The sequence below is a fragment of the Paroedura picta genome, chromosome 7 (assembly GCF_049243985.1).
Source record: "Paroedura picta isolate Pp20150507F chromosome 7, Ppicta_v3.0, whole genome shotgun sequence".
NCBI classification, from domain to species: Eukaryota; Metazoa; Chordata; class Lepidosauria; order Squamata; family Gekkonidae; genus Paroedura; species Paroedura picta.
The window spans coordinates 63,651,504-63,675,723 of NC_135375.1; the positions used below are offsets into that span (position 1 = coordinate 63,651,504).

Here is a 24,220-nt window from a genome sequence, read left to right on the forward strand (position 1 = left end):
CTGGCCACAATATCTCATGTATAGGTGCACTACTGCAGCATTCATAGGGTGACAATTTTGACTGGAACCCATATTGTGATGGAGGGCTTGTTAAGAGAAAATGTGATTTGTTTTGTTACCGCCATGGCAGTTGTGAGGTGGGGTTGTATTTTATGATGTTTTTAGGATATATTGTATTTTATGAAATATTTTATTTGTGAACCGCCACAAGCCAGGTTGCTGGGAATGGCGGTATATAAATTCACTTATAAATAAATAAATACAAGGGAATTCTCCCCCCAGTGCCATTTTGGAAGTGTACCATACACTTTTGACTGAACATGAGCTACAACTGCTGAAACAAATATAACTTTTGACTATGTACAGACAAGTTATAATATCTGGTCTGGAATACGTTGCCACCCCTGAGCTAGGTTCATGCTGCAAATCTACTCTGCCCCACGTGAGAGCCACTATAAGTACTTAATGCTATTTTGTCCTGCAGTCATGATTTAGCAGGAAAGCAGCCATCTCATGTGAAAGAACACACAACATACTAATAATGATTGAGCCAGAATATCTGCTATTCTTGACTATAGTCTCACAATAAGAATGCACATTCTAACTTTAATGCACAACAGGGAATTTATCCCTTTGACCATCCTAACTGAGTGAACAAAATATGTTTGGCATTTAAGTTTACAGACTTTATTTCCAGTCAAGCTATGCTTAATATTCTAGTGATGGAGGGGAAAAAATCCACACCATCTTAACACCGCCCGCGGCGCCGCGGGCGCCGCGGACTAAATAAAACAGTAAGGGCTTTAGGGGCGGGATGTGTCCGGGATGAGGAAGGGTCTGGATTGGACCCTTCTTCCGGACAGACAATCGGAGGAAGCGCCTACCGATTGGTTCCTCTGATTCCCAGCCCTGAGCAACTGCGAGCCGCGCACAATGCGGCTCGCAGTTGCTCCTCTGCCGACGGCCTGACGCATCGGGAGGCACGAAGCGCCTCCTGGGGTGTCAGGCCGCTGCCTGCCGCTGCCGCCAACACTTCGCCCCCCCCAGCGCAACCAGCCAGCAGCCGCCGCCGCCAAAGGAACCTTCGGGACTGCCGCCGCAAGCTCCGCTCTGCCCCATGGAGCACCAGCCGCCCAGCTCCTGCGACGCCACCCCAGGTAGGCACCAGACCCACAGGACGCCCCCGCCCTTGCCAGGCAGGGCTGCACAGCCCAGCCGCCCTCTTCGCGCGCCCTGCTAGCGCCCGCTGCATTTTGCCTGCAGCGGGCTTATTTACTAGTGTGTTGTGTCAAAATTTGTAGATATTTTATTTATTTGTATTTCTGTCATGACAATTCCAACATGGAAGAATTTTCAAAGCATATTCGTATATTTTTTCAAAATTCTGGAAACTTTTGAGAAAAATTTGGCAGATCAGTAACTAAAATGTTAAGAAAGATGTTCCAAGCTAGTGTTACCAGCTCTGGGTGGGGAAATATCTGCCTTTTGGCCTGCCTTTTGGGAGACAAGGGGGTGGAAAGGAGACCATCCCCCATGTTCTTCCCACAGCAGCCTGGCTTTTGAGAGAGGTAGGGGTAGGTGGGAAAGAGGCAGCCCCCCCCCCATGGCTCTGCCCATCCGGCCTGGCTTTTGGGAGATGTGGAGGAAGGGGCAGGAAGGAGGCAGCCTCCCTATGGTCTTTCCTGCCTGGCACAGCCTTTGGGAAATCATAGAATATGATTTGGAAGGGACCCACGGGGTCATCTAGTCCAACCCCGTGCACGATGCAGGACACTCACAACCCTATCACTCATCCACTGTAATCTGCCACCCCCTTGAACCTTCACAGAATCAACCTCTCCGTCAACCTCTAGCCTCTATAAATGTCCAAAGATGGAGAATCTACCACCTCACGAAAAAGCCTGTTCCACTGAGAAATCGCTCTAACTGTCAGAAACCTCTTCTGGATGTTAGAAAGGAATTTCTTTTGAATTAATTTCATCCCATTGGTTCTGGTCCATCCCTCCGGGGCAAAAAAGAACAACTCTGCTCCATCCTCTATATAGCTGCCTTTTAAAAACTTGAAGATAGTTATCAAATCCCCTCAGTCATCTCCTCTCCAGGCTAAATCGACCAAACTCTGTTTCCTCATATATCTTGGTCTCCAAACCCCTCACCATCTTTGTTGCCCTCCTCTGGACATGCACCAGTTTGTCTACCTGTTTAACTGTGGTGCCCAAAACACCAAGCGAGGCTGAACCAGAACAGAGTAAAGCGGTATCATCACCTCCTGTGATCTGGACACGATACTCTGCTCGATACAACCCAAAATCCCATTTACCTTTTTAGCCACCGAGTCACACTGCTGACTCATGTTCAGTGTATGGCCTACTAAGACTCCTAGATCCTTTTCACACATACTACTGCCAAGACAAGTTTCCCACATCCTATATTGGTATATGTGGTTTTTCCTACCTAAATGCAGAACATTTAAATTGACTTTCATTTTATTCAGTTTAGCCTACTAGAGCCTATTAAGATCATCCTGTATCTAGATTCTGTCTTCTGTTGTGTTTGCTACCCCTCCCAGTTTAGTATCATCAGCAAATTTAATAAGTACCCCTCTAATCCATCATCCAAATTATTTACAAATATGTTGAACAACACAGGCCCCTGGACAGATCCCTGGAGCACTCCATTTGTCACTCTTCTCCAAGAGGATACTGAACCATTGGGTACAATCTGTCAACCAGATATTGATCCACCTGACAGGATCCATACCACATTTTATGTCCACAGCATTCCCCTGATCCAGCAAGGTAGTCTCTTTCTCAAAAAAAGAGAGATAAGGTTGGTCTGACATGAATTGTTCTTGTGAAACCCATGTTGAGTCTTAGACTCAGGGGACGAGAGGGAGGTGCCAGCCCCTTCTCATTTGCAGCCTTTCTGGGCCTGCCTTTGGAAGATGTGGGGGGTGAGAAGGTGGGAGTCCACCCCTTCACAACCTGCCTGGCTGGCCTTTGAAAGATATGAGTTTGGATGGGAAGGTAGAGACAGTGGTGACCTATATAGACACTGTTGTATGGGGGTGGGGGTAAGAGGCCCAGTGCCCCTCCAAAGCACCTGTTTTCTTTAGGAGAACTGATGCCTTCCTTCCCTCTTCCCTTCCCTAACCACTCTGTCTATCTCTCTCTTTCATCTTCCTGAAGGTTTCCAGGCCTCCACCTGGAATTTGGCAACCCAGCTGGCAAACCATACTGCTTTGGAGAGGAGTGACCTAAAAGTCAAATAAATATAAATATAACTAAATAAACAGAGAAACAAACTGGAAAAAGCTGGCTTCTTCCATCTGAAGCACAATGTGAAAATTGGTGAACTAATGGAAACCTCATAAGTTGGCAACTATTGCTCTGAGCTTACAAATGAGGTCATGACATTAATTTAACCTACAAATAAATCTGATTTGTTCTTTGTATTTAGCATGCTATTTTGCTCTATTTTTGTATACTGTAATATTCTGCAAATCATTGAACAATATAATAACAAGTGCAGTACCATGTCTCTTGGCCCCTCTGGACCTTGGCCAGAGACAGAATTCTGCCTGCAAGTCTAAGGACACTTTCCCATAACAGTTGTAGATGTTGGTCTAGTAGAACCTTTGTTGGTCTAGTAGAATCTTTGACACCAACAAGATTTTTGGAGTACAAGCTTTCAAGAGCCAAAGTTTCCTTCATTAGTCGTGAGTAGTGTTTGTGTCTGAGGAAGGGAGCTTTGACTCTCAAGGCTGGTACTCAATTCATGTTGGTCACCAAGGTGCCACTGGACTCAAAATCTAATTTTCCCAAGAGTAAGCCCCACTGCATATAACAGGACTTCCTTCTGAGTAGACCTGCTTAGGATCACTTGTTGTCTTTCAGCATAGAATTTCATAGAATTTCATAATAGTATTTCATAATGAAAATAGGCACTTATCTATATATTTGCAAGACCTCAGTTCCCGTATGACTGAGCTCCTTTCCTCATTAAGATACATTCCTGAGTGGTAATATATGTTATTCTGCTGCAGCTAACAATACAAAGAGTTTTGTCCCTTGCAGCGCCTTAATGACTAATTAATTCATTGTGGCATAAACATTCATGATCCAAATGGCTCTGGCTCACGAATGCTTCTGACCCCATAAATGTATTAAGCATTAAGGTGCCGCAAGACTCTGCCAGTTTTTTCTCATTAAGGCAATTAAAACTTTTATCTGCCTGCAATATGTTAAACCGGTCAAAACATTTTAAAAGCTCTAAGAATACTTAATATATGTTTAATTTTACAATGGACCTAGTTGTGCACATTGCAATATAATTAGAACTTAATATGTCCTTTTACAGACAGCACAGAAAGGGGTTTCAAACTGCCTCGTGTCCCTACATATGCATTTACATTACAGTCAAGGTACATTTGCTTTGAACATAGTCAAAATACAAAATATCTGGCTGAAAGCTGAAACACGAAACTCTTTTTTGTATTTTTGTGCAGATTTATCAAACCTGGGAACAATGCTATTTGAGAGCCAAACCAGGCAGGTCTTGGGATGTCCACTTGCTAAACAAGGACAGCCAGAGACCATTAGACCAAAGAGGAATCTGGATGTTCCTGATCATAGTCCCCAAGGACGCAGTCCTAAAGATACCTGACAGATCTAATTTGAGTTGAGGATTAAACAGATTTATGATTGGGTTTACAGAAAGAAAAGGAATAAGTTTGCCAACGCCACGGTGGCCTCATTCTTAAACTCAGAATGAGGAGTTGCCAATTTATCACTAGTTCATTCAATTTCACCTTCTGCATTTATTTATTTATTTATTGTATTTATATACCGCCCTCCCCGAAGGCTCAGGGTGGTTTACATGAAACAACAAAATAGTACAGGTAACATCATTCAAGTAACAGTAAGGTGGTAACAACAACAATAACATTTACATGTTAACAATAACAACAATAACATTAAAGGAAGGTGAAACTGCAAGAGCCTTAGCTCAACTCGTACTGAGACCCAGGGGTTGGGTGGATTTGTTAACAGTCATGGTAGGAGGGCTTGGGGGCCAATTGGAAGTGAGATCAGCCTCAACCAAATGCCTGGTGGAGGAGCTCCCTTTTGCAGGCCCTGTGGAACTGTTTTAGTTCTGTCAGGGCCCTGATCTCCTCTGGGAGCTTGTTCCACCAGGCGGAGGCCAGAATGGAAAAGGCTCTGGCCCTGCTTGAGGTCAAGCGGGCTTCCTTGGGGCCAGGGATCACCAGGAGGTTGGAGGAGGTAGAGCGCAAGGCTCTTTGAGGGGTGTAGGTGGAGAGGCGATCCCTCAGGTATACTGGGTCCGGACCACGTATGGCCTTGAAGGTGATAACCAAAACCTTAACCCTGATCCGGAATTCAATTGGGAGCTAGTGCAGCTTCTGGAGGATGGCCTGGATGTGGGACCTCCGAGGTGTTGATGTGAGGACCCTGGCTGCTGCATTCTGGACTAATTGCATTTTCCGGATCAAGGATAAGGGCAGGCCAGCATAGAGCGAGTTACAGAAGTCCAGCCTAGAGGTGACTGTTGCATGGATCACTGTGGCCAGGTGTTCCGGGGCAAAGTACGGCGCTAGCTTGGTGGAGGTGGAAAAATGCCAGCCATGCTACAGTCGTGACCTGAGCCTCCATTGAGAGGGAGGCATCAAGCATCACTCCCAGGTTCCTGGCGGAGCGGGCCACTGTTAGCTGCACTCCATCCAAATTGCGAAGCCGCGCTTCCTCACTTGGACCTTTCCTGCCCAGCTACAGGACCTGTCTTTGAAGGGTTGAGCTTGGGGTATAGACATTTTTTTTCCAGCCAGTTCCCTCCATTTATCCATTTCAACCTCTTCCCTTCCCACAAATTCGTGTTAGTATACGTATACAAAAATTACTTGGGAGCCGCAGAAGTCCCCATTACCTGGAAGTTTTAGGGTGGGGCTTGGGGGTTTCATCAGGGTCTAACACCATAAAGTCCACCATCAGGGGTGGCCAAACTGTGGCTCTCCAGATGTCTATGGATTACAATTTCCATGAACCCAAGCTGGCAGGGGCTCTAAAGACTGAGGGAAACGCGTGGCTTTGCACGAGGCGTGCAAAGGGTTAAAGCTGGGTGGAGGAAATTTCACCACCGTTCCCTCGATTGGATGCTGAAGGCCGGCGGCCGGCACTTTCTCGAGTTCCCATTGGCTGCTTGAGCCGCCCTTCCCAACGGCGACGGTTCGGGGCTGCCGCTTGGTCCCCGCCTAGTTTTGAAAGGCCAGGCGGGAGGCGGCCGGGGAGAGTCTTGGCAGGAGTCGGGGCTCGACGGCTGCTTGAAAACCGGCAGGCCGCTCCCGGCCATTTCCCCCTGCTTGGCTCAGTGCGGGATTTGCTTTCTCCTCAGTAGTGAAGCTCGACTTGGAGGTGGAGCCCCCTGGGCGCAAGGGACCTTTCTCCCAAGTAAGTGTGCAGAGGACGCGAGCCGGCTCTTGACCCGTGGCCGGGGGGGGGGGTGAGCGCTCCCCTCCACCTCCCCCCACGAGGAGTTTGCACAAGGCGGCGCGCGGCGCGGTCTCCTCTTGAGGTGGGAGACACAGGCGGGCAGGAGGGCCGGCGATCGTGGCTGCTCGAGCTGCCCTTCCCAGCGCCGCCGTCTCGCGGCCGCCGCTTGGTGCCCACCTGCCCTGGGCACGCGGGGCCTGGGAAGCTTGGAGGCGGAGGGGCAGCCCCGGCTGCCGCTGCATTCAAGGGCCGGCAGACAAGGCGGCCGCCCTCCGCGCCCCTGACGTCAACCAGCAACGCGGCTAAGCGCCTTATCAACGTGGAGCTACAGGGGAAGGCTCCTTCTGGCTCAGGGTCGCACAAGCACCACAGGCAGCCCCCGTCGCCTTCCCTCGCCTCAAGGGCTGTGCCGCTTTCCGCATGAAAGCGAAGCGCCTCCCGGAGAACGCCTTTACAGGTTGCGCAGGCGCACTGAAATAGGAGGGGCATAGGCGTTCCCGCGCCCTCTCAAACTTTCCCGCGCCTTTCTGCTCGCAGCGGTGCCTGTTCCTTTTGGCTGGTCTTATTTTGTACCCAGGGAGGGAAGTGTGAGTTGGCTGAGTATGTTTTGCGCCACTATAGAACCGTTAGGGGCTTATAAAAGCTCTGTTTTCACTGCAGCTGAATCAGTTCTGAGTAAGGGGACACAGAAGAAAAACTGCGGGATTCAGGTACCTGATGGTAAGAAGTGAGGATTCCGTAGAAGAGTTAAAGGGGCTGAGTGTCGCGGTGGAAGACCCGAGTTCAGATTCCCCACTCAGTCAGCTGGATGACCTTTCGGTCAGTCCATTCCCCAATCTAGCCCACCTGCAAGGCTGTTGTAGAGCCAAAACGGGGAAGGGATAGAAACATGGCCTCAGTGAAGGAATGATGGCCCCTGCTTGGTGGCAGGAGCTCCCAGGGGAGATTAGGGCACTGCGGGAGCTGCCACAGCTCTGCAGGGCCTGCAAGACGGAGCTCTTCCGCAGAGCTTTTGGTTGGGGCTGGTGACCTTGAAATATCTTTCCTCTCTTATAATAACACCCTCGTAAAGATATCCAGCCTGCAAAAGATGACTGACAGTGACTATAATTGATGCTGCTAATTTTAATAAGTATTAACTTTATTATTGTTTAATGCTAATGTTTTATTGCTGTTTTAACTGTTTGTTACTGATTGAGTATGTATGTACACTGCCCTGAGTCTCAGAAGGGTGGTCTAGATATCTAATAAATATAATAAATATAATAATAAAACAATAGATGAAGGAAAGATCATAGACATTGATGGAATTAACATTTCATTATTAGATAATGGTGCTAAGAGAGCAGTTTCCATTCTCTTTATCTTGTAATGAGGGAGGGGTGGATTTCATCTTGTTTGCATATGGGTATAACTTAGTATAAAACATTTGCATCTACAACTCTTCCTGAAGTTATTATACATCATTGTTAGCTTATTGTTAGCTTACCCCGAGTGGCTTGAATCATTCTCAGTTTCTCCATTTTATTGTTATGATAATCCTGTGAGGTAGTTTAGATTAGCGATCCCCAACCTGTGGGCTGCGGACCACATGTGGTCTGTCAACTAATTGGAGGTGGGCCTCGAAGGACGCCTCCCCCCCCCCCCCGGCCCTTTACAACACACTTCGGGTGTCATTGTCTCCCATCACTCCCAGATGGGACTATCTCGTTGCAGAGAAACAAGCTCAGGGTTCCCATTGATTTGTCATTGTCATGAGTTAAAATTTCCATGAAAATAAAATGTTCCTTATGTTCATTGTTGTGGCGTGTCTGTATCTTATTTTGAAGGGATGTTTAAACATTACCATAGTGATCAGAGAGCGTTAGGGCAGTGGTTGAGAGTAGAGAAGTAAACTACCCCCCCTCCCACCGGGCCTCAGTAAAATTGTCAAGCGTTGAGTGGTCCCCGGTGATAAAAAGGTTGGGGACCACTGGTTTAGATAGTTTAGGTTGAGAGTGGGTGACTGATCCAAGGATACCCAGAAAGCTCCCATAGCAGAGTGGGGATTCAACCTTGGATCTCCCAGTCTAACGATCGCACCATACTACTAAATTTGATGCATTGTGTGTACATAGATTTGAATGTTGGAAAGCATTATCTGTGCATAAAGTAAAGGTAAAGGTAAAGGTATCCCCTGTGCAAGCACCGAGTCATGTCTGACCCTTGGGGTGACGCCCTCTAGCGTTTTCATGGCAGACTCAATACGGGGTGGTTTGCCAGTGCCTTCCCCAGTCATTACCGTTTACCCCCCAGCAAGCTGGGTACTCATTTTACCGACCTCGGAAGGATGGAAGGCTGAGTCAACCTTGAGCCGGCTGCTGGGATTGAACTCCCAGCCTTATGGGCAAAGCTTTCAGACGGCTGCCTTACCACTCTGCGCCACAAGAGGCTCTAGTATCTGTGCATAAGAGACTGGTAAATTTTCTGTTTCCCTCTTTCAGAATCTCCAACAGTGACTGTCAGTCTACTCAAGGAAGGAGGGAAGGTTTTAAGTTCATCACAATAGCAACCCCGACTACAGTTTTGCAATGTAGCATAAGGGAAAGCAAAACATTGCTCGAAATCTGAAAGTGTATTACTATTTTGGCTTGGCTTGGCTCCTAGGCAGTTAATGGTAGCTTCACATCTAGATATTTAGAAGGTAAAGCTTTTCCTAGCAAGAAGTTAAATACTAGAAAAAATGTTAGCTTTTTCAATGGGTCAGGCTGCTATATAAGTCAAAAGAGCAGAGCTATAAAAAGGCTAGACACAGCCATAATTATTAAAGAGTTAATTATGTTTAATCTGTAAAATAGAATATATAGGGTTTTTCATTATCTACTTATGCAAAATAAGATTCCAAAATAAACAGCACAAGTATGTTTATTTGGCAGTTTTGATTCATGAATGGAAATAATCTACCTGCAAACAAGGCAAGTTCACAGGTTTAATTCAATCTGGTAATTTTATACCTATGGATTTTTCAGTGAGCATTCTCCTCCTTTATGCTTATGGAATACTAGAATAGTTTTAAATGTCACAAGATTTTCTGTGAGTTGAAATATCAATATTTCCATACTTCTGGTGGTGACTGCTCAGTTTTGTTGTTTTACAGAAGCTTGGAAAACTTCGAATTTTCCTCTTTAGCTTACCTGTCTTTAGTTTATAATTTTTCCATTAAAAAATAAATGTCTAATTTGCTGGCTGATGATTGATCTGCCACTGCCATCTTTTGGAGGGAAACAGATTTGCTAAATAAATATTTGTAGTTTAGCCCTCTTGTGGACTGGCATTTATTTTTGTAGAAAATCGAACCAAGTTATGAGACTTTATGCTATTTTTCCATAAATGATTTTGATATAACGGTTGTGTTTCTATTGTGAGTTATTTTTCCCAATTACGTCTATGTAAAATATTTCTGGGACATGGATTGGATTTATTATATGCAGGTAATCATTCATTTGGTTGCATGGCCAATACTTCAGTGCATTCTTTCATACTGACTTCTATGTCCCCAAGAATTCATTGCAATCATATCAGCTGTCCCTTAGTAATGGAAGATAGCTGAAGGACAACTTTTCTGACATGACAGCTTTTTAAAAAAGTTCCCTGCCTGAAAGATTTGGACACATTCTATGGTGCACATATAGTTTGTATAGATTCAGCATTTCAACCAAACAGTCCCATAATCAATTTTGTCAGGCTTTTAAGTGCTGCTAATATTTTATTTTTACTTATTATGATGATGTCTTTATAGTGTGTGTGTGTATATATACACACACACACACACATGTATGTACCCTCTCACATGCGCACACAAACATACAAATCAAAGACGGGCTTTGTATGGAGGGTGCAAGATTGAAATCCCTGCTTGGTTACAAAGTTTACCAGGTGAGGTGATTTTGCAGCTGCCACTGTGCCTCAGCTTAATTTCAATGAGGAGGAGTGGGGAGACAACCAGTTTGTGCATCCCTGAGCTCATTGGGGGAAGAGCAAGATTGCAATGTGATAGATATAAGGGCTGGAGAGCACTGCAGGAAAAAGGTAACACCAGTCCAGATATCACAAAAAAAGAACAAGAAGATGGGTGTTTGAAACAGTTATCATAGATCGTACTCCCTCATGGCAAAGCTACATATTATATTTCACATGAGTTTGTCCCAAGGATTTGCAGCCTTTCTCTAGCTCAGGCTTTCTTAACCATGGGTTTCTTGACAGCCCTGGAAGGGTTTCCCAAATGAGTGGGAGTTAATTTTTTATATATTTTAAAAATTAGTTAAATATTCATATTGAACCACCCCTCCTAAAACGGCCAATGATGGGCCTGGAGGGGTTGGGAATGGGATGGGCTCCAGATGGGTGCGTACTCAGCAATGCTTCCCAACCATATTCACCACAATTGCACCACTTCTGGAGTTTCTCAAATCCAGAAGAATGTTTCAGGGGTTTCTCAGTGGTAAAAAAGTTGAGAAGGGCTGCTCTAGCTGTTAGTATCTGGCAGCAACTTAGTGTAAATGTTCAGCAAGGACCTGATTTGTATCAGAAGTGGGAAGGGATCAGCCTCCACTCCCCCTCTTGACATTTTCTAGCACCAAATATCAGGGGAGAGAGGTGTTATATGCCTTGTTGGCCAACTTTATGCGCACAGAGTACTTGCATGTATAGCTCCCCCTCTCAACAGGGCAAGTAATTACCCCCACACACAGACAGACATGCTGGGCTGTTTTGGTTTAGGTAGGAAAATGAGGCTGGTGTGGTACTTTACATGGAGTTGACAGTGCAGTATGGCTCAGTTCCTTTCTGGAACTCTTAAGTGGAACCTAAGCCCAGTAACACCTTTAAGACCAACAAAGATTTATTTAGGGTGTGAGCTTTTGAGTGCATGCACTCTTCGAAGTACTCTGTTTTTATTGTGCTACTTTAGACCAACATGGCTACCCATTTGAATCTAAAGTGAAACCTGTAATTTCAACCTTGTTGAATAGTATGCAGTCTCCTAGAAAATGTGTGGCAAATGTGTGAAAAATCAGGGCGAGCTATACCTTGTTTCTTAAGCATTTACCACTAAGTTAGCTGGTACTGAAGACATGTGAGGCAGAAACATGTTGGAGCCTTTAAATAAGCAATAGCCATTTCCAGTAATGAATTCCGGGAATTCATCTCTTTATTTGTGGTTGATTCAGGTGGACAGATCCAATAGTTTATAGCAATGCTCAGAAGTTCTGTCAGCTGCAGCACCCAGTGGAAAGACTCCTTTTTCCATTATAGCAAATTCAGGCCCTTATCTCTAAGAATGCTTGATTACCAATCTATTCCAATTGAAATTTGATTGCAAACAGCAACATTAAACTGAGCTTTGATTGCAAACAGTAATCTTAGGGCATCGACTTAGAAATGTTTTACATTCACTTGGCCACTTGAAATTAGATTTGAAATGCTTTTTGTGTTTGCGCTCCTTTCCATGTCCTTCCATACATCATCTGTCATGCATCAGTGAAATAGACAAGGTGTTTTGTACTGCTGGAGTAGGATGGGAGAAAACTGCAGGGCATCTCTGTGCCAGCCTTGCCCATTCTTCCTGTCTGACTTAGTGTTGTGGTCCAAATCACAAATACTTTGCGCATGTGCAAGAACTCATTGCTTAGCCATGACTGTCTCCCTTCTTCCATCAATCCACCTAATGTATTAGATGGAAAAACATTAATATAACAAAAAGCGTCTGTCCTCTGTCTCAGTGCAGCTGGACTGGGGTGAGGGAGTTTTGTGGCTTGTCATTCCTTTTTTCATTCTTGCCAGATAACAAAGCTAACCATTTTCACATTCATTTGTAAACGGGATTTATGCATTCTTCTTCAACTGCCTGGGAACTGTAATTTGATCCAGTATGTTTTGGTTGAGTGCCAACCTGATCAATACCACTTGGTTCCTTAGGTGCTCTGATATGCTTGATTTTAAATTATTATTCCAATTTCATGATAATTCTGGGATGTATATAATTCAAGCAAGCTACTTAAGTGTGAAAGAGCCTCTTGTGGCGCAGAGTGGTAAGGCAGCCGTCTGAAAGCTTTACCCATAAGGCTGGGAGTTCAATCCCAGCAGCCGGCTCAAGGTTGACTCAGCCTTCCATCCTTCCGAGGTCGGTCAAATGAGTACCCAGCTTGCTGGGGGGTAAACGGTAATGACTGGGGAAGGCACTGGCAAATCACCCCGTATTGAGTCTGCCATGAAAACGCTAGCAGATAACTGAGGTGATGTACCTTGGTGACAATCTAATTTTCATTTTTAGCATGCCCTTCCATACTGCTCAGGGCAAGGAACAGCACCGTAAAAACATGAATATCATAAAAGTTAAAACTTCAACTAAACTAACCCAATGCCCCCAAGTAAAATTCCAGATGGGGGTTTCTGGGTAAGGAGATGATGTTCCATCTCCTCTTCCTGCAGTGAGGCCAGCTTCTTTTGGTGGGTTTTATTTTGGGCTCCGACCATAAGCCTGGTGGAATAGCTCCATCTTGCAGACTGTGGAACTGACTGCAGTCCCACAGGACCCTTATCTCCTTTGGGAGTGCATTTTACCAGGCTGGTCAAGGTCAGTGTCACCTCCTTTGGCCTGGGGATCCTGAGCCAATCTAAAGATCTTAGTGCTACTGTGGAAATAGAACGGAAAAGATGGTCCTATAGATATGCTGGTCCCAGACAGTGTTGGTTAACACCAACACCTTGAACCTGATTACGTTTCCAATCTGGAGCCAATGCAGCTGGGAGAGCACAGGTGTTATATGTGCCTTCAGCTGAGTCCCAGTAGGACTCGAGCAGCTGCATTTTGAATCATTTGAAGTTTCTTGAGCAGTCTCAAGGACAGCCCCACACAGAGTGAGTTGCAGAAGTCTAGTCTGGAGGTGACTATTTCATGGATCACTTTGGCTAGGCTGGGTTCTGAGATATAAGAAGCAAGCTGCCTCGCCTGCCACAAATGGGATGTTTTCATGACTTGGGCCTCCATTGATTGTTGGATTATTATTATACCAGTTTGGTGTACTGGTTAGGTGTGGACTTCTAATCTGGCGAGCCAAGTGATTCCACTCTCCCCCACATGTACCCATTGGGGTGACCTTGGGCTCGCCACAGCACTGATAAAGCTGTTCTGACTGAGCAGTCATATCAGGGCTCTCTCAGCTTCACTTACCTCACAGGGTGTCTGTTGTGGGGGGAGGAAAGGGAAGGTGATTGTAAGCCACTTTGAGACACCTTCGGGTAGAGAAAAGTGGCATATGAGAACCAACTCTTCATTATTTGGATTTATTGCTTGCCACTCTCAGTAAGCTGGCCCATGACGGGTTACAAACAGTTTCCATACATAAAATCCCAATTCCCCCCCCCCCCATTAAACCACCTACAACCCTACATGGAGTTAAATCCAACCTGTACCGGTACGCCTGCCCAAAGGGATCAATCATGCAACAGTGGCCACCATTAAAGCTGTTCAAAAAAAAAAAAGTAGCAGATCTACCTTAGGAGGGGCCATCAACTGCCCGTAGCTCTTCCGAGAGCTCATTCCACCAGGTAGGGTCCAGGACCTTAAAGGCCCTGGCCCTTGTCGAGGCCAGATGAGCTTCTCTGGGGCCGGGAATGACCAACAAGTTGATACCTAAAGATCACAATGCCCTGCAGGGGGTATAGGGCAACAGGCAGTCCCACAGATATGTGGGTCTCAGAATGCAAAGGGCCTTAAAGGTCAAAAACAGAACCTTGAACCTGATCCAGGCTGCAACTGGTAACTAATGCAGCTGCCTCAGCACAGGCTGCATGTGACCCTCCAAGATGTACCTTGTAGGACCCTAGCGCCTGCATTTTGCACCAACTGCAATTTCCAGGTCAAGGGCAAGGGCAGACCCATGTATAGCAAGTTACAGAAATCATTTCTGGAGATGATTGTTGCATGGATCACCATGGCTAGATGTTCAGGGGACAGATAGGGTACTACCTAGTCTGATGGGCTATCTTCTTGACCTGCACCATGGTTAGCGAGGCATCCAAGGTCACACCCATGTTCCTGGCCTGGGGCGCAGTTGTCAGTTAGGTCCTGGCCAGGGTGGGTAAGCTTCCTGTTCTTCCTTCTTCCTTCCCAACCATAGGACCTCCGACTGGGAGGGGTTGAGTTTCAGGTGGCTCTGCTTAAGCCACCCAGTCAAAGCTTCTAAACATCTGGCAGATAGTTCCAGGGAGGAATCTGGGCGGCCATCCATGAGGAGATCGAGCTGGGTGTCAACGGCATATTGATGATGATGTTAGATACAATCAAAATGGATGCTGGCGAGAGCATTTTACAACTAGAAGAAGTGGTACAAGATCAATAAAAAGGCAACAGTTGCCCCGTAGAATTGCTGAGAGTCAGACATGACTGAATGGCTAACATCATCATCACCATCATCATCATCATCATCACCATCACATTTAACTGCTTACCAGAGATCTGCCCCAGTAGAATGAATTTGCCTCAGAAGCATCTATTATCTCAGTTGGTTATTGCAGCAAGAATGCCATTGTCATAGATATGGAAGGACAAGTTGGTGCCATCTTTGTGACTGGTTATGCAAAGTATGGTTCACATAGACAGTGGAGAATATATAGCTATGTGTAGATTTGGAAAGGTTGATCTGTCATCAAATTTGTAGATACTTGGAAATAGTTTGCATTGGATTGAATTAATTGTAAAAGCTGTCAGGGTGTGCAACAACAGATACTGGAATCTGTATAAAAGTTATCTGTATATTTAGAGTTTCAGAATGTAGGGCAATATGAACTGTATTTAGGTTTATTGATTGGTGTTTGGGGTGTAGAATTTATTTAGAGGATTTAGAGACTGATCTATAGTGTAATTAACATATGTTTACTTAAGTTTTATATATGTTTAGGTAAGCTATATATATATTATGTACTGAGCCTATGGCTGTATAGTTGCATGTTTAGTTTTTTGAATTAACAAAATCAAGTATTTTTATAAATTAAAAAAACAGTTTTAAAAACTTTAAACATGTTTTCCCCTACAACATTTGTTTGTGCAATATAGACTAGATGCTTTAGTTTAGATCTAAACTGATCTAATTAGATTGTTCTGTTTCCTACTTTGATTGTATTTCTCAACGTTTTTGGACTACAGAAAGAACATGAAGCTGAATGGTGGTTTTGCTATTAAACCGAGCTAGAACAATTACTTGTTTTATTGTGTGATTTCCCCCTCCCCAGTGAAATCACTGAATAATATCTGTAGACTTTGAAAGCTTTCTTTACCAGGCTCTGAAGGCTTTCATAACTTAGCTAAAATAATATATGAAATGATATATATGGATGTTAGAAACCCACCACATGTGCTGAATGCCACTGCCTTAAAGCTGTTCACAAAAGTTACCAACTATATTGTTTCTCGCAGACACTAATCCAGATAGCTCACTTGCCAGAATAAAGATAATCCGTTCCATGTTAGAAATGCTGCTTATAGAGTCTGAAGGTTGGAACAAATTCCCCATGCCTAAACTCTGCAGGGTTCCCCAGTTCGAGCAACAAGTGTTTGAGAGGTTCTGCGACAGGAGGAGCAAGGCTTTATTTTGTCCTCTCCCAGGAAGCAGTCAGAGTAATTTGAACAAAATTATAAACTAAGAATGCCTCAGCCAGTGGTCATTTTGTAGCAGCATGAAATGTAATAGGAAGAAGAGTCAACAGTTGCAGTAGGGGGGAAAGGCATCCGTACTCACAGCAGTGTCGGCATTAACTGGAAGAACTGAATTGTAACTGAAAGTAAACTGCAGGGAATAGCCTTTCAGTGTCGATGTCATGGGTTAAATGACCTTTCCCAATTATAATTTATGCTAACAAGCTCTGTTGTGGTCTGATGTCTCAGGCAGACCTGATCTGATGGTGCCTTTTCAGCTGCTGCAGCCGTAGAAACAGCATTCTGTTGCTTGGCACTCTCTGTGAGTGTTCAGAACTTCAGGGAGTGCCAGAGGTCCGATGATGGCTTTGTAATATTGGAATATACACATTTGGCATCTTTAACCACTTCTGTGGAGTGGATTAAATAAAAGAGTAAGGGCCCTGAGGGCGGGTCCTGTCTGGAATGAGGAAGGGTGCCAATTGGCCCCTTCCCCAAGACTGACAAGCGGAGGGTCCAATTGGCAGGCGCGAAGCACCTCCCGATTGATCCCTCTGCTTGTCAGTCCAGCCCCAAACCGCCCATTAGCAGCCGTGCGCAGCATAGCTGCTGATTGGCTGTTTGCCCCGGCAAGAACCAATTGGGAGGTGTGAGTGCCTCCCAACCCGTCCTACCCCCCACAAGGGGCGAAGGTAGGCCCCCACGCCGTAAGCGAAGGTAGGCCCACTACCCCCCCCAGCGCCTAGTGGGAAAAGGCTCCTCAGGCGCCAGGGAGGCCGCTAGAGCCCTCTCCGGTGCCTGGGGAGCCTTTTCCCTTCAGGGGCGACGGAAGAAAAACGCTACCCAGGCCCTGGGGAGGACGACCGGCGCCTCAGCGAGACGCCGATCGTCCTCCCTGTGCCCTGGGGATTGTTTTTGCTTGGGGGGGGGAGAAGCTCCCCAGGCCCCGGGGACGACGATCTGCAGCTTAGTGAGCCGCCGATCATCCTCCCCGGGCCTCGGAAGCGTTTTCCCTCCTCCCCCCAAGCATAAACCCTCACCAGGCCCCAAGGAGGCTTTTCCCTTGGGGGGGGGAAATGACTCCCCAGGCCCCTGGGAGCCAGATCGCCAGCTCACAGAGCTGTCCCTGGCCCTCCCTGGCCCCTGGGGAGCCTTTTACCCAGAGGAGGGGAAGTTCGGGGGGGGGGGGCCAGCCCTTCCCACCCGCCCAGGCAGCGCTGTCACGGCGGTTGGGAATGGCTAGCGCCCACTGTATTTTTTTTTACAGCAGGCTTTATTACTAGTCAATTACATAGATGCAGAAGCAAGCAGGCAGGGTAACACTGCCAACTAGTATTGTCTGTAACAACTAACCATAAGTTATATATAAATGTGTGTAACAAATAACAATGTCATTATTTTAAAAATGAAATAGTTTTGGGAAGAAGTAAAACTAAATGCTGAAGGAGAATTGGAAATTTCATCACCTCATATTTTTCTGTTCCAGACTGCCTGCCACACTTTCTACTCTGCAGTGTTCAAAATGCAGGTGAACACGCATTTTCAGCTTACAATGAGAGTTGGAAAATTTGAAGGAGAGATATCCTGGGTTATGGAACACCCTTCTTCCAGCTGTATTCCTGTTCAAATTCTCCCCCAATTTTTTTCTTAGTTTTTTAAAATAGTGGTAGTCTGAGGAATAAATATTTAACAAGTTAGTCCACTGCTATTAATAACTTTATTCTTATAGCCTACCCTTCTGTAGTAGGCTCAGGTCAGGTAACATCAACATTAAAAACATTCATACATTTTAAGAAATTACATAACAATATAACATCAATGAAATAAATCTAATTCAGTTTTTAAAATTAATTAGGTTAAGAACTGACTCTTGGGCTCGCCACAGCAATGACAAAGCTGTTCTGACTTAGCAGTTATATCAGGGCTCTCTCAGCCTTACCTCCCTCACCTGGTGTTTGTTGTGGGGATAGGAAAGGGAAGGCAAATGTAAGGTGCTTTGAGACTCCTTCGGGTAAAGAAAAGCGGCATATAAGAACCAACTCTTCAGTAATATCAGGGCTCTCTGAGCCTCACCTCCCTCAGGGTGTCTATTATGGGGAGAGGAAAGGGAAGGTGGATGTAAGCTGCTTTGAGATTCCTTCAGGTAGAGAAAAGCGGCATATAAGAACCAATTCTTCTTCTCCCACCCAGTATCCAGAAAGAGTGTATGAAGTGCAGCAAGTAGAAAGTACTGCTGTACTGGCCATACAACAGTATCAGACTTCTTGACCTGGCTAGTCCAGTTGCCTCATGCTACTCACTTATCATAAGAACTAGTATCTACATCTGTTTCCTTTTGTGCCTGTCTGAACATGTGCAATTCTGGTTGAATTGTATATAATGAGTGAAAGACAGGGCACACTAGAGGAGATGGTGCTCTAAGCATTCTATTACTCTGGAAGGGGTCATAAATTTAGTAGGCCAAATGCGGTAGCAAAGTTTTTGTGTTTTTTTCAAGGTTCATAGATGGTCACCAGTTCTAACTTTCTGGCTCACATTTGAAAGGTTGCTGGTGTTTAGTAATGTTATCTTTGTATTGGAGTATTTGAAAGATAGGTCAGAATACACAATGCTGCCATTCATACTGTCTTCGGCATGTCACCTCACACCTAATGACCAGCTGATTCATTCTTTACCAATACAAGGTGAGAATCTGAGTATGGTAACTTCTTCAGATGAATTAGTGAGAGACAGAGATTGACAGGTTCCCAATATCAATGAAGTAAGAAAGGATAATATACATTCTCTTCGTATGAAGAGTGTTCCAATAAGTGTTTTACAAGGAACTGTGATTTATTAAAACTTCAAATTTGTGAATGCTGGGAATATTGCTCTTGTTCCAAACATGTGGTTTCTGGGTGAAACATTGTGGCCCAAGAGAGTCTTTAATTCATGAAGAAGAATTCTGACTGTGTATTTGTTTCCCACATGTTAGATATTGCACATACCTATCCATGTTTCTGTATCCTTGGAAAGGTGATTGAGCTAGCAGTGGCCAAGTAGCTTCAGGTGTTTCTGGATGAAACATCATCCCTGGATCCCTTCCAATTGGTTTCACACCGGAGTTTGAGACTGAGAAAGCCCTGATAACCTTTGTTGATGCCTTCTGTTGCTCTTGGCATGGCTCACTTTATGGGCCTGGATGACCACCTAACTTCCCTGGGGATGTGAGGTGTTCTGCACTGAGGTGGTTTTCCTCATTCCTTCAAGGACACACATAGAAGGTAGTTGTCAGATGGAGAAAGATTGGCTGTCTGGTCCCTAATCTCTGCAGTCCCACAAGGGTTGATTCTCTTTCCAGTGTTGCTTAATATACATCCTTTGGCAGAGATTGTGTGGGGATTTGTAGCTGGATGCCACCAATATGCAGGGCCATTCTGCACAAGGACCAATGTTGCCAATTGCTTTCACAAAGCGGAAACGCTATTTTAAATAGTGGAATCTCGGTGTTACGCATACCTTCATTTGTAGTGGAATCCAGTAGCGTTTCATTCGTTCCCCACAGGTTTCCGGTCTTACAGGAATCGCTAGAAAGGAAGTGATTTTTTTCTGTGCTTGTTCCCGCCCCTGGCCGTCAATCAAACGGAACAGCCAATGGGTGGTTGTTATCATGCTCCCGAAAAGCCCCTTTCCCTTTAAGCACAGTTTTTTCTTTAAAAAACCGCACACACGTTTCAACGAATATGTCTTGATTCTTTGCAACGTAGAGACCCATCTAGCTGGCGTGTGAGCTGGCGATTCATCGTTACCACGCTCCTCCGAGTGGAAAAAATATCGCCCCCCCCCCCGCACGGGCGCGATTTTTGGCCAAAATTAAAAGGAACTGGCGAACAGGGCTGTGTTGGGCTTGGGGACTTAGGGGAGCTTTAAAGCACTTCTGTGGAGCGACTGTAGCTGGAGAAGCCTCGCTGGGTGAATGAAGGCTCGCTGGTTCTTTGCTTTCCCTGCTCCAAGGAAAAAAAAACGGTGATCGCTTTGCCGGAAGTTCGGAGGAGAGAGCCAGGGGGAGGGACTTTGTTGCAACCGCTACATTGAGAATGCACATGTCTTTTTCGCAAGTGTTGCAGGTTGTTGGCAAGAGTGTAGCAATTTTCTGAGGGTGAATCCACTTTTCCCGATTCCCCAGAAATCGCTACAACTAAGCGATTTTGGCGCTAGTGTTGCAGGAGTGTTGCAGATTGCTCATGACGTCATGCGGAATGTAGTTTTAGTGGCAAAAACAAAATGCAAGACTAGTGCTATATTAAAGTCGTGCGGAATGGCCCGCAGATAACAAACAGCTCTACTTCCTGCATGATCTCTTTTCCCAGAATGACCTTCCTCATCTCCTTATATCATGATGATATTCTATAGGTATCTGGCCCACAAATTGCCTGCTTTTTATCAGGCCAAGGGCATATTCAGTTCTCTCTGGAACTAGTTACCTGGAGAAGCTTGACTGAGGGACTCTGATCTTTTTTTCCCCTTTTGTCTTCACTTCTTCCAAACTATTCTTTTGGTTTCTGTGGGTGGGGTGGGTTTTGGGGGTGCTTTAGAGTTTACTGTTTCTCCTAATGTTTATTTCTTCTTTTTTCTGAGGGTTTGCCTTTTCTTGTTGGGGTTGTGTTTCTTTTAAAAGTTGATTTTTACAGTTCTTTCTTTCAGTATTGAGTTTGACAGTTCTTTATTTCCGTGTTTTGTTCTGGGGGGGCACTGTAGCTGTAGCTAGAGTAGTCCATTCTCCAAGTTTGGTAGTTGTTGTACTTGTTGTAATAGGTTGCCAACTTTGGGTACTGTTGTTCTGCTCTGGTTTGCTGGCCCTCTTTTGCTCTCACAGAGTTAGTTTACTGTTTTTTCTTTGAAATAAGTATTTAAAAACATTTAACCTACTGGTGCCTCAATTAATGTACATTTTCCAGTAACTGATGCATTTTCTACCCTTGGGGGAGAGTCAATAAGTTTCCCAGATTTTGTTGTAAAATTAGGTGCCTTGGCTTATATGCAAGTATATTTGTATTATATTTTATTTATTTATTTATTTTATTTGTATTACATTTACATTTATTGTATTTTAAATGTTGTAAATTGTCCGAAGTCCCATGTTGGGAGAGGATACAGAGTATAAATTAAATAAATATCCATAATACACAGAATTATTTCTGTTGAACTTTGTAGAGTACTTTATGAATGCTGCAAATTTTTAATTCTGTACTTTCTTTTTAACTGAATGATATGAAAACTTTTCCTCAAATTAATTAAATTAGAATTCTTCTCTCCCCCCTTCCCCAGGGATGGCTGAAGATGCTGGAATCACAAGATCAAGCTTTGAGTTTTGGCTGCATAAAGCTCTTCAGTGGGGTCAGATCACCACTCCAGAATCTCAGCAAGATGTCTGCCTTCACTTCCCTGAATTACAGGAATTTCTACTGCAGATTTATGGAGCTTTGAAACATATGGTAAGTGAATTAACTGGAAGAATGAACTGTTTTGAAGATTGTTACGGAAACATTGTGCACCCCACATTTTGACAAGACAGAAAGCTAACAGTAGTAGAGAGCCTTGTAGTACTGACCTAAAGTATTGCTGGATCACAGAAGCAAATTGGGGAAACAGCCACAGGTAATGCAAACAGGAATGTGTTTCCTGTGTGCCTGATTTATTGTGAAAGGAACCGTTTCTTCTTGATTGGTTATGTTCTCACATGAGACTTCATACCCAACACAGTAACCTTTTTAAAAAGACTTTAAAATAAACAAGTATCTGATTCTGGTTTTCAGGTCATAAATTGGATTATTTAAAGACCTTTACATACAAAATTATAACTGATCTCTTAAATCTTAAGAAGCCTGTTGACGCAGTGACCACACTGCTAAGAGCATACAAAGAAATGTCAGGCACTGCCATTGAATCACAAGCAAATATTTCTATTTGTTTAAGTGTGCTTTTATTATTGTCTCTTAGTTCTTAGTCATTTTAGAAGATCAACTACAAGTCTTTAGAACATTTTGTTTTATTAGTATTTAATAAAATTATAACGACCGCATGTTACCAGCATGGTAGTATATAACATGAGCAAAGTGCTTCAAAATAGTATTGTAATTGTCAGATATCAGAACTACGGAAAAAGATTATAAATCCGTGATTGCTTAAATGCTGCTGAAGCCAAAAAAATCATTTAAAATGTTGCTTGTAAAATGAGTTGTGAAAACTGAACACAAATAGATCTTATGTACTTGGCCTGCAAAAGGCTAGCACTAGCCCATATGTGAAAGATATTTGAAGAATTTATTAATGTGGTGTGATATGGTTATCTTTTCTGCTACTTGCCGATTATCACAATAGTATAATTTCAAAAGCCTTGCTTTTTTAAGATTACATTTATTAGACATTAAAGTTTCAAAAATGGAAAAATAGACTGATTGTATGACAGTGTTTATAAATTGTGCCATGTACTACTTTTATTGCAAAGCTGCTTTCCATTTGGTTAAATGTTGTTTAGTTTTTGTAGCTTTAGTGTCTGTTAAATTTCAGGCTGTAACTGACTAAGTTTGATGTCATATAGTAAATAGAAGCTTCAAGACTTTTTTGTACTGTGGCTCTCTCTCATATTCCATCCTGTATAGGGCACAAACCAGGAAAAATCCAGTTTGGCAGCTGCTCCGCCAAACTGAACTGATTCAGGATGCAAGCTGGCAACTCCCAAAGGTTCTACATACCCCAAAATTGCAGGGTATCTCCAGCTGACTCTTTTCTACCTGCACACCAGATTTGGTGAAGATTGGACTGGGGGCGGGGTCTGAGTTATGGACCGTGCCACTGAGGAAGAGGAGATCAATCCCTCCTTGGATTTTCCCGATAATGCTTCAGCCGAAGGGACTGTCAGATTGCCTTATGTAGGCGTTGAGGTATCATCTGCTCCTCCACCTCAGAATAGCCCAGAAATGGCCTCGGAACCGTCACCTGATGATGCATTGGCCAATCCAGCTTCCATCTCTACTGGGGGGAAGACTACAAGATATATGGGGAGAAACTTTTGTGTATGGCAAAGCCTTTGGAATTGGACATTTCGACTTCTGATGTTAGGCCAAAATACAAGATTTTCAGCGGTTTATATTCCAGCACTCCTACTGTTATTTCTCTTCCCATTACACTGGGATTGGAGGATTTGACTGTTCCTATCTTGATCAAGCCAGCGTTGGCACAACCAGCTCCGAGAAAGATATTGCATTAATCCTGACTCTGTGGAGTATCTCTTGATACAACCCACAGCTGACTCATCAATTATTAAAGACTTGCAGCTCAAGAGAAAACACTCTACTCCTGTAGATAGAGAAAGCAGAAGATTGAATACTCTGGGCAGGAAGGTCTATTAATCTCCTACTCTTAATTTCAGATTAGCTAACTACAAAGCTATTATTTGTGTGTATCAGCTTTGTCTATGGGAAAGCTTATTGAAATATATCAATCTCCTGCCAGAAGAAGAAGGGACAAGTACGAGTGGTCCAAAATGGATGCCTATTTGGACCTCTAAGCAAGGCATTAAGGCTGGCAAGCACACTGCAGACATGGCAATAAGGTAGAAAGCTTCTGCATACATGCTTCGACGGCACTTATTGCTAAGAAATCATGGAGACCAAGATTAAAGTTGAGGACATACCTTTTGAGAAGTCATCTCCTTTTGCATATACTGATGAGATTCTCTCTCCTTTGAAGAAGAGTAGGCAGTAGGCCAGGTTCTTGAGTTTCTTTCCCCAGCTGCATTCCTTGCAGTTCCTGTTCAATCAGAGGCAAACATGTTTTTTGCTCCGTACTGCAATTCTGAGTCTTCAACGGCTCCTCCGTCTCAGTATCCTTCTCATAGGCCAATTATGCATGGCAGCAGCCACACCGGGCTGCAGCCGTTCCAGTGCACTGGGATAAAAAGCCCTGCCATCCCCCGCGTACACATGGGGACAGGGCATCCTGGGTGCACGCTGGCTGCAGCGGTGCAGCAGGCCCTGTGCACACAAAATGCGGGGCCAGG

At 44.5% G+C, this 24,220-nt stretch overlaps 1 protein-coding gene across 5 annotated transcripts in view; it reads left to right on the forward strand.

Annotated features, from left to right (window-relative positions):
- The first annotated feature begins 6,224 nt into the window (after positions 1-6,224).
- Positions 6,225-24,220, forward strand: part of FANCC (FA complementation group C) — a 75,794-nt gene continuing 57,798 nt past the window's right edge. For 2 of the 5 annotated variants that reach the window (XM_077344582.1, XM_077344587.1), the window contains exons 1-2: positions 7,053-7,226; positions 21,487-21,653. In XM_077344582.1, coding sequence (XP_077200697.1) covers positions 7,109-7,226; positions 21,487-21,653 — 285 coding nt within the window. In that variant the 5' untranslated portion in view covers positions 7,053-7,108. Of the gene's footprint in view, positions 6,465-6,850; positions 7,227-21,461; positions 21,654-24,220 lie in introns of those variants that run through there. The other 3 variants (XM_077344585.1, XM_077344583.1, XM_077344586.1) reach the window with 3 other exon arrangements.